The 14979-nt window shown below is 39.6% G+C and overlaps 5 protein-coding genes across 5 annotated transcripts; 1 reads left to right on the top strand and 4 right to left on the bottom strand.

Annotated features, from left to right (window-relative positions):
- Window positions 1-28: 28 nt before the first annotated feature.
- Window positions 29-2137, bottom strand: LOC106387732 (DELLA protein RGL3-like). The gene has a single exon (XM_013827641.3). The coding sequence runs from the start codon at window positions 1880-1882 to the stop codon at window positions 302-304; it is 1581 nt and encodes a 526-aa protein (XP_013683095.2). The 5' UTR covers window positions 1883-2137; the 3' UTR covers window positions 29-301.
- A 1538-nt stretch (window positions 2138-3675) lies between these two features.
- LOC106387463 (glycosyl hydrolase 5 family protein-like) lies at window positions 3676-7390 on the top strand. The gene is made up of 5 exons (XM_013827325.3): window positions 3676-4675; window positions 4792-5039; window positions 5557-5883; window positions 6163-6359; window positions 6457-7390. Exons 1-5 carry the CDS (start codon window positions 4268-4270, stop codon window positions 6858-6860), a joined length of 1584 nt encoding a protein of 527 aa, XP_013682779.2. The 5' UTR covers window positions 3676-4267; the 3' UTR covers window positions 6861-7390.
- Window positions 7391-7616: 226 nt separating this feature from the next.
- Window positions 7617-9805, bottom strand: LOC106387733 (myb-like protein P). The gene is made up of 2 exons (XM_013827643.3): window positions 9257-9805; window positions 7617-8641 (listed from the first exon to the last, which is right to left on the bottom strand). Exons 1-2 carry the CDS (start codon window positions 9733-9735, stop codon window positions 8011-8013), a joined length of 1110 nt encoding a protein of 369 aa, XP_013683097.2. The 5' UTR covers window positions 9736-9805; the 3' UTR covers window positions 7617-8010.
- A 143-nt stretch (window positions 9806-9948) lies between these two features.
- LOC106387734 (maltose excess protein 1, chloroplastic) lies at window positions 9949-12389 on the bottom strand. Its single transcript, XM_013827644.3, has 9 exons — window positions 12093-12389; window positions 11809-11982; window positions 11443-11733; window positions 11262-11351; window positions 10806-10907; window positions 10613-10731; window positions 10471-10533; window positions 10313-10374; window positions 9949-10228 (listed from the first exon to the last, which is right to left on the bottom strand). Exons 1-9 carry the CDS (start codon window positions 12312-12314, stop codon window positions 10146-10148), a joined length of 1206 nt encoding a protein of 401 aa, XP_013683098.2. The 5' UTR covers window positions 12315-12389; the 3' UTR covers window positions 9949-10145.
- Window positions 12390-12747: 358 nt separating this feature from the next.
- Window positions 12748-14272, bottom strand: LOC106387735 (peroxisome biogenesis protein 19-2). Its single transcript, XM_013827645.3, has 5 exons — window positions 14106-14272; window positions 13945-13984; window positions 13565-13859; window positions 13077-13393; window positions 12748-12992 (listed from the first exon to the last, which is right to left on the bottom strand). The coding sequence occupies exons 1-5, from the start codon at window positions 14149-14151 to the stop codon at window positions 12947-12949; spliced, it is 744 nt and encodes a 247-aa protein (XP_013683099.2). The 5' UTR covers window positions 14152-14272; the 3' UTR covers window positions 12748-12946.
- Between the last annotated feature and the right edge of the window lie 707 nt (window positions 14273-14979).

Below are 14979 nucleotides of genomic sequence, written 5' to 3'. Positions count from 1 at the left end.
TCTTTGAGGAGGAGGAGGTGCAATTAAATAACGTCAATTCTTCATTTTATTATTGAAGAAAAACACTAGCTCGTGCTTACATACACACATTTTCCTCGTTCTCGAATCTCGACGACAACTGGGCCCAATGGTATTAAAAAAGTACGGAAAATGCGGGAGAAAATTATGGGCGAAATAGTCATCGAACGAAACTAGTGGGGTAAGTCACAGTAAAACAAGAAAATAAAGGTTACGAATTGCAATTTTTATTTCCTTATATTTTAAGAAAAACGTTTTTTTTTCTGACGTATGTCGTAATCCTCTACCGCCGCCACTCCGCCGTGACGTCGCCGACTTTCCACGCCGATGCAGCAATAAGCGGTTTCGTCTGCCACGCAAGCATTAGACTTCCGTCGTTCTCCTCCACTCTATACCCATCTCCGCCGCCGGATAGCGCCAGTAACAAACTCGCTTGCTTAAACGCGTCTGATCCGAGACTAACCGGGTCAAACCCGGCGGATCCCATCCGTTTCCGCCACTGATCCAGCGTCTCGTGCCGCTCGATCCGATCGGTTCCTTCAGCAGCCACCACGTTCAGGATCTGTCTCCCTAAGTAAACCTCCGACATTACTCGGTCTTGACTCGGTATTATAACTCCGTCCTCTAGCGAGTCAAACAAGCTCGAGTAGTAGTGAAGCGCCTCGTTAAACCGTTCTAAGAAAACGACGCCGTTGTGGTTCGCTTCTTGTTCCACAACCGTTACGATGCTCGGTTTAACCGCCTTAACAGTAGCTAACAGTTTTTTAATCGAACCGGGACGAGCTAAAACCGGATGGAGCTCAAAAACCGAATTAACCACTAAAGTCTCCGATTCCGGTCTGGTCTCGAACATTTCCGGTTCGAGATCGGTTAACCTCTCTACGGTTAAGCCTTTGAATTCGAATTCAACGCCGATGGCTTGAGCCAGCTGAGCTAGCTTCCAACCTAACTGCTGAATCCCATCTCCCTCCGACGGACCTCCAACGCCGGTGAGACGGAACGACGGAGAACCTCCGGGACGGAGAGCTAGAGCTTGCATTAACGCCGGCCACTGCATCCCTTGGTTTATCCCGAGATCGATTACGTGGACGCCACGCGCCGTCGCGACTGCTTCTAGAATGGCTTGATTGGCCGTGAAATGCGCGAACTTCAGGTAAGGGCACGACTCGTAGAAGTGCATCCGGAGAATCTCTTCGAAAGAAGGATCAACGGCGGGGGAGGAAGGGCGGATCCGGTAGATCCGACGAGCGAGCGCCTCGGCGAAGTAGGTGGCGACTTTCCCCATCGCTCCCGCCTGAGAAGTCGCGAGTGATCCCACGCGTTTCACGAGCGCGTCGGCGAGGATCAGATTCTCCTGCTGGACCGCCTCGGCGCACGCCACCAGGGCCTGGACGAGTCTGACTCCTGTCTCCTGCGAGTCAACGCCGAGCATTACCACGGGTCGAGTTGACTCGCTTGAGTCACACCAGGGACCGAGTCGGATCCTCTTGCTGCTGTTGTCGCTGGTAGTGCTGGAACACTCGTTGTCATCTGAGAATGGTGTTAGGTTGCACATCCGGGTCGGGTCAAGATCCAGAGAAGGCGGGTAGTAGTTAAGCTCCGAGAGCATGGTTTCGGCCCAGCTGGAGAGATCAGAGGGATTGTAATGAACGGTGTCGTTTAATGCATTAGAGTCAAGAACATCATCGTTGGACAGAACAACTTCAAGCTGCTCGAGCTTCTGTGCGACGTCCGCCATGTCGGAAGATCGAACCTTGTACCCTAAAGCAGATAGAAACTCGTCCATGTTATTATCGTCTTCTAGCTTCTTACCCATTGAAAGAACTTCTTCTACAGAAGTTTCTTGATGGCTTCTCTTCGTCATCAAGAATGGTTTGTTTTTTTTTTCTTTGGTCGGTTGATGTGTGGTTATGGTATGGGAGTGGAATTATTGGTGTTAGAATTAGTAGACAAAAGTGTGGAAACAAATGAGAATCAGAGGAGAAGAATTTAAACACGAGAGAGGAAGAGAGAGAGGTCCAATAAGGGGCAGTGAGGGACCTGGAGAGTGTGCAAGTAAAGAGATAAGGAACAGAGACAGGCCATTATACTTAGCCATGTGTTTTCTCTTCTTATTTCTTTCATAATTCCAAGATATATATTTTTATAATATGACTATTATTATCATCTCTTTATGCTTTTTGAATTTCTGATCCAAGTTACAAAAAATTCGTCGCTCGATGCTCTATTCTTATGATTATCTTTTTGTTTAATGGTCCAATGGACTGTCATTGTCTATTAAACTATTTTTACTTCCTACTAGATGTTGAATTTAGAGTTTCCAAAAATATTAAAACTAGTGCACAGCGAGATATTTACTTAATTATTATCTCAAAAAACAGTACTCCAAATTGAAATATGCTGATTAGTCACAGCTGAAGAAATTGAGCAAGTTTGTGATTTCCAGACTAGTTTGCCTTGTTAGTTTCCAATTATTTTGTTCAAATAGAAGTGATATACTAATGGAACTCAATACCACATCATGATAACTAATAAAGAATTAAAGATGACATAAGTATGTAATTTTAGTATTTTTTTTTTCCATCTATTAATATTATTAAGGGACTAAAGCCCAGAACTAAAAACATAAAGCCCAAAAGAGGGCAAACAAAGGGACTAAATTTGGGACTCAGGCCCAAACGTCCAACCAACACGGGCTAAAACAACCAGAAGCCCACAAGATTAAAACTCCAGTCCACGCACACCTGGCGACCCACGTGTCGAAGAAAGAGCGAAGCAAGACTACGTGTTCGAACCTCAACTGCGAGGAAACACGCGTAACTCAACCCTTCACACGTCATCACCGCACTATCGCCGTTCCGAGAAGCCGCCGTCGGAATCACTCGTCGACGTATCGCCGCAAACACCGGAACCGGAAACCCATCACACCTCTCTTAACACCCAATCACCCTTCCACGGAGAGCTAACATCGACCAGTCGAGTACTCATCCGGGAAACACCACCACACTCACCACACTTTTCCTTTCAATCTCCGTTCAACGGAGATCAAACCAGGCGGATCTACGAATCGACGAAAAGCATCAACCGCCTACAATCGATCCTACAACTCCGAGTATCATGCATGACCGATATCCAACGGAGCTTGAGAAGGAGAGGCAGTGAGACAGAGGAGAACAAAGTCGTAGATCGAACAGAGCCGGGAAAAACCCGGGCTTTAGCCGGCGATAGCGATGCTTGAGGAGCCATCGCCTCCCGGAAACAAAGCCGGCCGTCCATCACCGGAGAATAAGGTGAGAACGCCGGAGTCAGAGCCGGTCGAATTAAACCGAAACCGGAAACCGAAAACCCGACGGTCTCTCCCACTCTCAAGACAAAATCTAACCTCTCTGAAAGATTTTTTTGAGGATAAGAGAGGAAGATTTTTGAGAGAGAACTCTCTCTCTAGGAGAGGAGAGAGACCCTATTAAAACAACCAGTTTTGTAATTTTAGTATTTATCTAACAATATTTTTAGTAATTTCAGTAAATTGATAATAGATCACGGTTTCCAAAGGAAGTACAGCTCAGATTATTTGAGTTTGTGAACAACGTGATCACCCTCACGGTCGACATGTGGCGGCAGACATAGCTTACGAGACGTCCACAACATTACGTTACTTTCAAGTTCTTATTTTATTCAAAACTGCAGTTTATACTAATACCATGACATACATCATCAACATGCAAATCACGAGTTTTTGAAACGAAAAAGACTTTTCTACATAATTGTTGAAATATTGATGGCTTGTATAATGAAAAATAAGATGTTAATCTATAATTACCGGCCGATTACCGTATATAATTCAATTGGTTATAACATTTAGATTCCTCAACTTCGAATCAATTTCATAAAGACAAATAGAAAATTATTCATAGTTATTACATTTGATGAAGGTTCACCAAGTTACTTTGCCGAAGTTCCAGGCGATGATCCACTGATTTATCCTCTTATCTTAGAATAGATATATATAATCCGAATGTTTTAACATAAATAATTATCCAAAATGTGTGGTAAGAAGATATTTATCCACAATGTTCCGCAATAATCTAAAAAAAAAACGTTGAAGCCTATCATCAAACTAAAACCCTGATATATAACAGTCAATTATCTTTAAAATAACTCAACAACTCCCCTAATATTATGACAAAACCTTTGAATTCATTCTATATATATACTAGATAGTTTTCCTAAAACAAAATCAGTAATAGATATGGCAAAAACAATCTTTCCCTTAACTCTCCTTTTGTCCTTGCTCTTGTCATCAATATCTCTAACCCTAGCAGCAGATTATCCACTCTCCACAAAGTCACGATGGATAGTCAACAAGAGTGGCCACCGTGTGAAGCTAGCTTGTGTGAACTGGCCTTCACACCTTAAGCCAGTAGTGGCCGAGGGGCTGAGCAGCCAGCCAATGGATTCAATATCAAAGAAAATAAAAGAAATGGGTTTCAATTGTGTTAGGCTCACTTGGCCACTTGAGCTAATGATTAATGACACTCTAGCCTTTAATGTTACCGTTAAACAATCATTTGAGAGATATGGATTGGATCATGAGCTTCAAGGGATTTACATTCACAATCCATCCATTGTCAATACTCCTCTTATCAATGTATTCCAGGCAAGTATAGACAATTAATCATGTGATAATTCATATGAAAAACAGTTTTTAGAAGACTCCAGATTCTTGTTTTAACTATATGTTATAACTTCTTACGCAAGCAACACTTTTCTTAGGCCGTGGTGTATAGTCTGGGGAGAAACGATGTGATGGTGATACTTGATAACCACAAGACCGTACCGGGTTGGTGTTGCAGCAACGATGACCCGGACGCGTTCTTTGGCGACCCGAAATTCAATCCAGATCTATGGATGTTGGGTCTTAAGAAGATGGCCACAATCTTTATGGACGTGAATAACGTTATTGGTATGAGTTTGAGGAATGAACTTAGAGGTTACAATCATACTGCAAAAGATTGGTACACGTACGTAATAAATTCTATTTTTTTTCTTTATCATAATGCCCATGTGAAGCTTAAACACCAAGAAATTATGCACGTTAATTAGATATTCATCACTGATTTTATTCCCTTGCGCTATAAATAATTAAATCCCTAAAAATAATTAAGTACAACTCCAGCTATAAAAATATCCATATGTATGTATAAATATTATATATATCGGTTGATATGGGAATCCAAGGTTCATAGATTAAACAACAAGAATCAACGCAGAGAAAGAATTTACTAATTTACATGATTTCGTTGATTCTAACATCTCTATTATTAATGTTTAAATTATTAGTATGGGAAAAGAATTATTAATATGGCAATTGGAAATGTTTTTTTTTTTCCTTTTTGCATGTACCTTAAGTTCATAGATTAAACAACACGATATAATAATCAACGCAGAGAAATAATTTGCTAACTTAGAACACATTTTCTAATATTAATGTCAAGATTATTAATATGGGAATTGGAATTATACTTTTTCACATGGTAGGTACATGCAAAGAGGAGCAGAAGCAGTGCATGGATCAAACCCTAACGTTCTGGTCATACTCTCCGGGCTTGACTTCGACGCTGACCTAACTTTCTTAAAAGATCGTCCAGTGAATCTTAGCTTTAAAAAAAAACTTGTTTTGGAGCTTCATTGGTATGCTTTCACCAATGGTACTGGTCAATGGAAATCACACAATGTCAACGATTTTTGCAGCCAAATCTTCACTAAGGAGCATCGTACTGGAGGCTTCCTTCTCGATCAAGGCTTTCCTTTGTTCTTGAGCGAGTTCGGGACCGATCAAAGAGGTGGTGATTTTGAAGGAAATAGGTATATATTACAAATTGGTTGAATACACATTTGAGGGAAGTCCAAAATATATAGTTTAGTACTGATTTCAAAATATAAACAAAGAATAAAAGTGTTACAAAAAAAAGAAAAGGGTCAATTGTTATTATTGCATTGTCATTCACTTTGGGTAATAAAGTTTCCAAATAAACCCATGATTTAAAATGTTTTAACATTTTAGTAAGTGAAACCTATACAGATTGGTGTCTGAAACAATCAAGGATTCAAGGCTTGAAATATTATTATCAACTGTGACATTAGGTACATGAGTTGTATGCTGGCATGGGCGGCCGAGAAAGATATCGATTGGGCGGTTTGGGCGCTTACCGGAGTTTATTATTTCCGTGAAGGCAAACGTGGTGTAGTTGAAGCTTACGGTATGTTAGATGCGAACTGGCACCATGTTCATAACCATACTTATCTCCAGAGACTCTCCGTCATTCAACCACCACATAAAGGTAAATCAATCTTGCTTTGCTTGCTTGTAAACTAGCATAACTTATCATCATGCATGTGTAATAATACAAGTTTGAGAAAGTAACTAAACTGTCACAGGACCCGGTATAAAGCACAATCATCACAAGAAAATATTCCATCCGTTAACCGGACTGTGTCTAGTGAGAAAATCACCGTGCTATGAGTCAGAACTCACGTTGGGTCCATGCACAAAGGACGAGCCGTGGAGTTATTCTCATGGAGACAGACTTGAAATCAAAGGAGGTCACAAATCTTGTGTGGAAGGCGAAACATCAGTTGGGAGAAGCGTTAAACTCGGCAAGAAGTGCACAAAGATTAAGCGAATATCGGCCACAAAGATGCATTTGTCGTTCAAGAATAACGATGGTTTGTTGGTATGCTTAGACGTGGATTCGGATAACAATATTGTTGCTAATCATTGCAAGTGTTTGACTGGAGATATTAGTTGTGAACCTGCAAGCCAATGGTTTAAAATCTTCTGAGGTAATATTTATTGATTTTAGACTTTTTAGTTATGAGAATAAACAAACGTGCATAGAATAAATTACGATTACTGGATTGATTGTGTTTAGAAGACGATCCAAAGCTTTTGTATTCTTGAAGTTTGGAGTTCGGTGGAATGAAAATTAGTATATAATTTAATTTCATCTAAAGATAATAAGTTTAACCAATTGTAATATTATTGTGATATTGTTGTGATTCGACATTAGATTTTGAGGGCTATGGACAATTTAACGGAAAAATAGAGATCATGAGGGCTATAGACAATTTAACGAAAAATTAATATTTGTTTTTACAAGTTTAAGAATATATATAATTTTTCATAAAATTTTGGAGATCATATGCCAATATTTCATTAGCTTATTCTCATGATCAAAACTCATGTATTTAGAATCATTTAGCTTCGTGCCAGTGAAAGCTTGATAAATATAAACACCAGTAATACACAGCTGATCTTCACCTAAAAGAGAGTGAGGTTTTGCCAATAGCAAATTAAACCATGGACAGCAAATTAAAAAGAGTGAGGTTTTTATTTTTTCACAAAAAAAAAAAAAAATTAAACCGTGGGCAGAAGGAGCACTGGTGGTCCACTGTGCGGTGTGACAACTCACATAAAAAATGGCCAAAGAAGATGATTCACTGATGAGAAATCTACACCGCGATCTCCATGTTTTGGAAAGTGGTAAACGTGCTGCGGTTTTGGAAATTTAAATCGTAACGTTTTTGAAGGTTTAGCGTAACAAAAATAACCATTTTACTATTACAATCATCCATAACAAAAACAAACCAATCCATACATACATAACAAATCCACATTAGTACATAATCTTACCTACTACAAGCTTTAAAACCTGAAGCTCTTACACCTTTGACAAGATTCGCTTATTAGATAACAAGCCAATCCATCTCCATGGAAATGAAGAACTCTTTTCCTCTCAGGACACTTTTCAATAATATTAAAACACATATCTAATTAAAGCTACATTAACATTAAAACCGAGTAATGCTTACTTGGCTTCAACATCTGATGATTCAGCTAGCGGCAGACTTTGAGCCTGACCATCCTGCCATGTATCGCATCTTGAATCCAGTTGTTCAAACTATAACTTCAACAACAACCACATAGCCCACTTAGCGGCTGTTCAAATCGAACTCCCCTGCTTCACGCCAGTTCTCCTGTTCACCCGTCTCCCCGTTCTCATTCTCCTCATCATTCAAGAAATCTTCCGAAGGCTCCTTCTCCTCTCTCTGACTATTGTTTCCCCACCCATTCATCATCTCATCAGGGTTCATGCCACGTCCTTGCTCTCCCATCTCGTGGCTCAGCTGAATACTCCCACCCTGATTCCCAACCGCGTTAGCCCTCAAAGGGTTACGAGCCATAATCTCGGCATGGGACTGCGACTGTCCAGCCTGAGCCAAAGCGGCCATTCTCAGCTTAGCCTCCTGAGCCTCCCGGCCAGCCTTCTCCCTATCCATCTCTGCTTTAAGCTCCAGCAACGCCTTTCTCTCTTCTTGGAGCAAAGCTTGCTCTACCATCAGCCTTTCCTCGGATCTGAACTCCCCCATAGCTCGCTTCCGGGTGATTATGTTGAAAGCTAGGGCTTGTTTCTCAAAGGTTGCAGTGAACTCAGCGACTTTAGCGGCGATGTTGTTGTCCCACTGCTGAGAGCGGGAAAGGGCCTGGCCTGTTGGGTCTGAATCGAGGATTCTATCGTCCTCTTCTGCTTCGTAATCTGCTACAACATGATAAGGCAGTAACCTGCATAGGAGGTATGATAAGAAACAAACCAAATACAGAAACGTTCAATCAAATTCAAGGCAAACAAATCTATCTAAAACCCCCCAAAAATAATATGCCAATTGAAAGTTGTAAACTTTTTTCTAGCACAAATATAAAGAATAATTATTAGTATCAGAGAATCAGGTGTTTATACTAAAAAAAGGGGAAATTTCGTTAAGTTTTGTAATCCTAAATCAACCACAAAACAATGCCACGACCATATGCAGAGACACCACCACATAAAACTCAAGTTTCGTACGAACACCAAAAGAAACTCAGAAAGAGTATTGGATCTAACAAGGACAATATCAATAAAAAAAGTAAAGAAATTAACTGAAAGGCTAACATATATCACAATATTAATACCAAACAAACACGAACCAAAGAAGAACATACTTTCCGACAAGGGTCAGTAAGCAAGTCATTAACAGATCACTGTTTTCATATCACAGATCAGACAGCCATATATCAATAAGTAATTTTGACTACACCAGAGATTGCAAAGATTGAACGGGTGAGAATCTCTTTGATGGATTTCTATAAAAGGAAATAAATTTACAAAGAAATGTAAGTAATTCGATAATTAGAACTAACCTCTCGCAAGCGTCTTCGAGAGAAGAGAAAGGTCGTTTGAAATCAGGGTGGCAGACACGCCAAGCGTCCTGATAAGCGAATTGAAGCTCGATGTGATTCAACGGACGCATCAGTTTCTGCTGCTGTTGTTGCTGCTGCTGTTGGAGCATCTGCTGACTCGCTGCAACCTGTTGCTGCTGCTGCTGCTGCTGCTGCTGGAGATTCGGTGTAGGTTGTCCCAAGCTAGGGTTGGGATTAGGGTTCTGCTGCTGAGGGGGAACAATTGGTCGGGTCTGGATTGACCCTGGGGGGCGGAGATGGACGTCGATGTTGGAAGGGAATCTAGACATGGCGGCTTGTTGTTGTTGCTGTTTCTGCAACTGCTGTAATAGAAGCATCTGCTGCTGTCTCTGTTGTAATTGGTGTTGATAGAGGAGTTGTTGTTGCTGCTGCTGCTGTTGCTGGGGATGGTTCCCTACCAATGGCTTCGTCTCCTCCATCTTTCCTTCTTTCGTCCTTCCCTCCGTTCTTTTCGGATCTCTAGGTTATTTTGGGAAAGTCGTGCGAGTCATGGTCTGGTTTAGGGTCGGGAGAAAGACACATGGGCATTATATGGGCTCTATATTGGTATACTAAAAGCCCAATAGTTTTAGCTCAATCACTAAGCCCAATATTCTTCTTAACATAAAATATCGTAGGAGTAGGAGTAGGAATTAACAAATTAATATGGTTTAGTGTGATTCAGCTTAAGTAATGAAGTGGCACTAAATATGCGTTTTATATAGGAGCTTGGGACAAATACAAATAACATAAATAAAATACATGGCTTGGTCTCCTTGATACAAACAAGTAATCCTCCCTCTATGTACTTGCTTGAAGCAAACGAACGGTGTTTAAGCTTCTATTGAGTTTATGACCCAAAAACCAACTCCTTCAATGATCGTAACGGAGAGTTGTGACCATGAGCTGCTGAATCTCTCCATAAAGCAAGTCCTGTTTTTACAATTAAAGTATTTTCAGACAAATGTTGAAAACAAAGGATGATGATGTAAGATAGTATCTTTGAGTGTTATGAACCTATCCATGAGATCAAACCAATTGTGGATGCTGCGAAGAATAACTTGCTCGTGCAGTTAGACCTGCATTTGGATAATTCCGGTGTTACTGGTTAATACTCATGTACTCGTGAAAAAAATACCATTCTAGCTTCAAGAGAGATGTGCGAGGATGCTTACATGTATAAGCACAGAATGTTTCCATATCCATAAAAGAGAGTTGCCCATATTGAACCAGTGAACCTACATCACAGGAAAGATGGATATCAAATTGCTTGTTACTATGGGTGAAAATAGTGTTAAACTGAAGCTTAGCTTTTACCACATCAAATCACGGATAAATAATGCTCTTGGGAGCATAAGCCCGTTCCCCGTCATCGAAAGCAACATTGTGATTGGTGATAAGCCTTTTATGTTGTCTGGACTTAGAAAATTTGTCCACTGAAATATAGATGAACATCAGATATCCAGTAGTTGGGAGAACGTTCAAATAACAAGAGAAGTAAAACTAATACCATTTGGGAAACTGGCATCCACATGAACATAAGGGTCGCTGTCCATCCAGATAAAGACTGGACAAACTTAACACCTTCCTCTGGGAGTTTCCCGGTTCGAGCCTGCATTCTTACCAGAAGAAAGTTAAGATAAAAGGAAGATTACTACATATCTTAACAGTTGTTGTAAAAGATGTATGAGAACCTAGGACCATACACATACATATAGAAACAACATCGGGCAAATCAATTTACAGTGCCGAGGCCACCATTTCCCCCTTTCTATAACTGAATACTCCTATGTCTTAACCGAATGTTTTTTACTTATCAAGTCCGAAAATTCAGCAAAAAGATAAAAAGAATATGACTTCTTTGTAAGTAGGCTTCGAAAATAATATCCAAGAGACTAGAGTGAACCTGAAGACTGTGTACGCAATCTATGAGGGGAAAGTAAAGCGGAAGTAATTGAAAGCTTACCATAAATACAGCGGCTACAGCAATAACAAAAGCAGTTGTCCCAGGCAAGATACTGTTCGGTACAAGAGGCACAAAAGTTGACCACATGACCTGCGATTTCAAAGTTCAGAAATTTCAATGTCGAAATATGCATCTATTGTAAAAAAAGCCAAAACTTGAGGTGAAGAGTAAAGAAGCTAACTTGAGGTAGAACACAGAGTCCACCAACAGTGATAAAATCTTCCCACAGTCGCCACAGAGTCGTACTGAGCTTACCAAAATAGAACAAACAGTTCAATATAATACCAACAGTGACAACAGCCGAAGTAGCAACAAAAAACGGCAAAGGCATAGCTCCAGCCATGGTGAGCTGGGAAAGGACAACGTGAGTGGAGATGACTCCAAGTGTTTGCACAATAGCTGCTTCTTTTTCTCTCTTCTTTGCGAAATATGAAAGCAACGAAAGGTTTCCTAACAAACCAGTCAACATCCCCTGTATTCCATCAAAAACATCCACTTTCACATTCTATCCATCACAGTGAGATTTGCATATACCAAAGAGCTTTACCAGCCATGGAACAGCCGAAAGTGCGGTGTTGTTTCCCGCCAAAAGATTCTGTGCATTGAGGATGATCTGCGGCAATTGAAGCATCAGAAACGGAATATTCGCTCCGCCTGAGAATTTCGCAGTCCATGAATCCCATTCTTCGTATTCCTTAACCTTCTCTAAACCTGAAGATCCCTTTGAGAGAATAAAACCCCCCAAAATCAAAAAAAAAAAAAATTTAGCTATTAGAGCAGAGACCACAAGTAGAAACTTTATAGAGCAATTGATTCAATTTGAAACCTCACTTCCGAGCTAGTTGCACGAACAGGGACGAGTCGGCGGCGATTCGAAACAATCGGATTCCACCGAGTCAGAGCCGATCCACGGAAGCCATCGACGCCTATACAAGCACGCTTCAGCGGGAGGCGGGAGAAACGAGATGTAGAAACGAAGGAAGAGCGAGGAGAAGTCGGGAAGATCAACGAGCGGTTACTAGCGAGAGACATTGCGATGGTTTTAGCTTCCATGGGAGTTTTGGAGAACTATTCTCTACTTAACGCACGCCTTTGTAACAGAGAGAGGGAGATGGCGACGAAGCAGAGGGTTATACGAGTGAAAATCATCTTAGAGAGTGATGTTGGGAAATGAAAAGTTGACACGTGGATGTTATTATATCGTTAACTGTAGCTACAATTCATGTGCTTCTTTGTACTTTGTAGTGATCCTAGATTTTTTTAAGATATTTTATTTTCTTCAACCTTCGATTTTCCCCGTACATGATACAAAAAAAAAAAAAACAAATTCGAATATCCTTTAATAACTTATGAGCTTTCGCGGGAAAAGCCCATAACGTTAGCCCATTTGTCAAACAATAAACAACTTTTGGTTTTGCTTCTCTCTACCAACAACTACTACTACAATATACTCATATCGCTCGCTTCTGTCGCCTGATTTGGTGAATTCACTTTTCAATATAGTAACATTATTGTCAAATCAAACGATCCAAAAGAACATGAACTGATCCCAATATAAAATAACTTACTCAAGTTAATTTAACACCTAAACACAAGCTTTGCGTTGCACAATGCACTAGATAAAGAAAGAAAGAAAAAGCATGATATCAAATGGCTTGACCAGGCCAACAAACCTGTTTCGACTGTCACATTACACAACAGTTTGGTGAAGACTCGAGCATATCCGGAGACCTGTGAACATATACACAAAAAAAGTCAGTCCCAGTGTGTCTTTAAAGATCACTGAGAATTTTTTAACTTAGGAAGAAGACTTACATTTGTCCTAGACTTGCGAAATCAAAACCAGGATCCATCTCTTGCACTATATCACTCGGTGGTTGTCCACACTCTTGCATCTTCTGCATAATCTCCATAATCTTGGTCGAATTGTTTGGTTCGTGCTCGTACACCAAGTTGAGTTCTTTGATCAGTTCATATTGGCGTGAATAACGTTCGAAGTCTTCTTTGCTTAGAGTGCTTTCATGCTCTTCTAGCCATTTCGGGTATCTTGCACCGATCTCTTTCATTGGTTCGTGGAGAATATCCTTTGATAACAGCTGTTGCATCATCGTGTCCACAATTGACTCCAAATCCTAAACAAAGACAATATGATCAAGACAGATAGATTATTTATCACAATCCGTCCTTATTAACACAGCCTCCAATGCTACTTTGCAGCATGTGGTTTGAAACTCTTATCAAGCAAATAACACATCTCAGCTAAGAGGATGTATAACAAGTCAGTTAGTGTATGATAAATTTACCTGAGATCCAGTAAGATCCTCGAATTGCTTGATCCAATCTTCAACCATAGCATCATCAGAAGAACCCGGCGGCAGCAGCTGCTTGGAAGACAAGGACCCTAGCCCTTTGACAGTTTCTCTGGTTTGTTCCCTGAGTTTATCAAGAGCCTCAGCAACATGGTCCTCTTTAGCAACCTTGCTCTTTCCTTTCTTCTTGGTCCTCATGTCTGGTAATCCCATTCCAAGGCCTTGAATTCCACTAGGCAATGACTCCATCTCTTCTTTTCCACCTTCTTCTTTATTCACCCCTTCATTTCTACAAAACCCATTAACGCTAAGCTCTAAGCTCAAAATTGAGGAACCACAATCTTAAAACAAGTATAGGGCAATAAAGACGGTACCTTTGAGTAAGATTGAGATCCTTGAAATCATCCAAGGCGCCTGTTAAATCCACAAAGACAATATAAACGTTTTCACCAATCAATCAAAAACATATAGAATTCGCGACGAAGATGATAGTAAGGATATCAAAATTAAAAATTAAAATTAAAAAATGGATTACTGTCGAGAAGCTCGTCTAAGTCATCGGTGTGTGTTTCCTTGGCCATTTTCTGGGAACCAAACTGTGGTTCAAGCACTGATGTGGAAGAAGAGAGAAATATCGCAAGAGGAGAAAGGGCGGTGTTCAATTGATTATCTCGATACGTCACGGTGAACTTACTGATTCAATCCAACGGCTGAGGTTTTTTTTTTGAGAAAAAGAGTAAGATAGCATCAAACCAAGTTTTTGTTCCCAAAGTAGCACTCAAGGCTCAAAGTCACAAAAATAAGTTTCATTAAAGAGGTAAATATACACTTATACTCCTTGGGTTAATTAATCCAAACCTTAGGGTTTAGAGTTAAGGTGGTGGGGTTTTGGAATTAGGGTTTAAAATTTTATAAAAAATAAATACTAAAATAAAAATAAAAATTTTAAAAACAGTTTCAAAAAGTATTTTTAAATTATAAAAAAAATTAAAAAAAATAAAAAAAAAATTTCAAAAAAAATTCAAAAAAAATTATAAAAATTTCGAATCTGAAAAATATAATCTGAAACTATAAAAAAAATTTCTTTTTTTTTTATTTATTTTTTTTTTATTTATTTTTATTTATTTTTGTTTGTTTATTTAATTTTAAACCAATGGTATTAGGGATATTTTACCCTTTAATGAATGTCATTTTTGTGACTTTCTCCTTCTAGTGCTATTTTTGTGACATAAACTTCAAAATGTGCTATTATTGACAATTGCCCTTTTTTTTTCTCCCCCAAATTTTCTTTTTAACATCTATCTAATTTATTTAGTGTATATAAATCTAAAATACATAATGAAAATATGGGGAAATTTCAATATTAATTAAATAACAATTCTAGGAGACAATGCACAGATCTTCAAAGC

The sequence above is a fragment of the Brassica napus genome, chromosome A10 (genome assembly GCF_020379485.1).
Source record: "Brassica napus cultivar Da-Ae chromosome A10, Da-Ae, whole genome shotgun sequence".
NCBI lineage: Eukaryota > Viridiplantae > Streptophyta > Magnoliopsida > Brassicales > Brassicaceae > Brassica > Brassica napus.
Note: the sequence above shows the minus strand (reverse complement) of the source record. Positions and strands in the feature narration are given on the sequence as shown.

Bases quoted from the DNA above. Each gene is read 5' to 3' on its own strand.
- LOC106387734 (XM_013827644.3), bottom strand. From the start codon at position 12,314: ATGGAAGCTAAAACCATCGCAATGTCTCTCGCTAGTAACCGCTCGTTG. The intron at 11,734-11,808 runs GTAAAGCTCTTT...GATGGAATACAG, and splicing joins TTTCGGCTGTTCCATGGCTG to GGGATGTTGACTGGTTTGTT. The intron at 10,908-11,261 runs GTAAGCTTTCAA...GTAAGAATGCAG, and splicing joins CTGTAGCCGCTGTATTTATG to GCTCGAACCGGGAAACTCCC.
- LOC106387735 (XM_013827645.3), bottom strand. From the start codon at position 14,151: ATGGCCAAGGAAACACACACCGATGACTTAGACGAGCTTCTCGACA. The intron at 13,860-13,944 runs GTACCGTCTTTA...TGGGTTTTGTAG, and splicing joins GATCTCAATCTTACTCAAAG to AAATGAAGGGGTGAATAAAG. The intron at 12,993-13,076 runs GTAAGTCTTCTT...ATATGTTCACAG, and splicing joins TTCGCAAGTCTAGGACAAAT to GTCTCCGGATATGCTCGAGT.
- LOC106387733 (XM_013827643.3), bottom strand. From the start codon at position 9,735: ATGGAGGAGACGAAGCCATTGGTAGGGAACCATCCCCAGCAACAGCAG. The intron at 8,642-9,256 runs GTTAGTTCTAAT...CCTCCTATGCAG, and splicing joins CTCGAAGACGCTTGCGAGAG to GTTACTGCCTTATCATGTTG.
- LOC106387463 (XM_013827325.3), top strand. From the start codon at position 4,268: ATGGCAAAAACAATCTTTCCCTTAACTCTCCTTTTGTCCTTGCTCTTG. The intron at 5,040-5,556 runs GTACGTAATAAA...TTCACATGGTAG, and splicing joins ACTGCAAAAGATTGGTACAC to GTACATGCAAAGAGGAGCAG. The intron at 6,360-6,456 runs GTAAATCAATCT...AAACTGTCACAG, and splicing joins CATTCAACCACCACATAAAG to GACCCGGTATAAAGCACAAT.
- LOC106387732 (XM_013827641.3), bottom strand. From the start codon at position 1,882: ATGACGAAGAGAAGCCATCAAGAAACTTCTGTAGAAGAAGTTCTTTCA.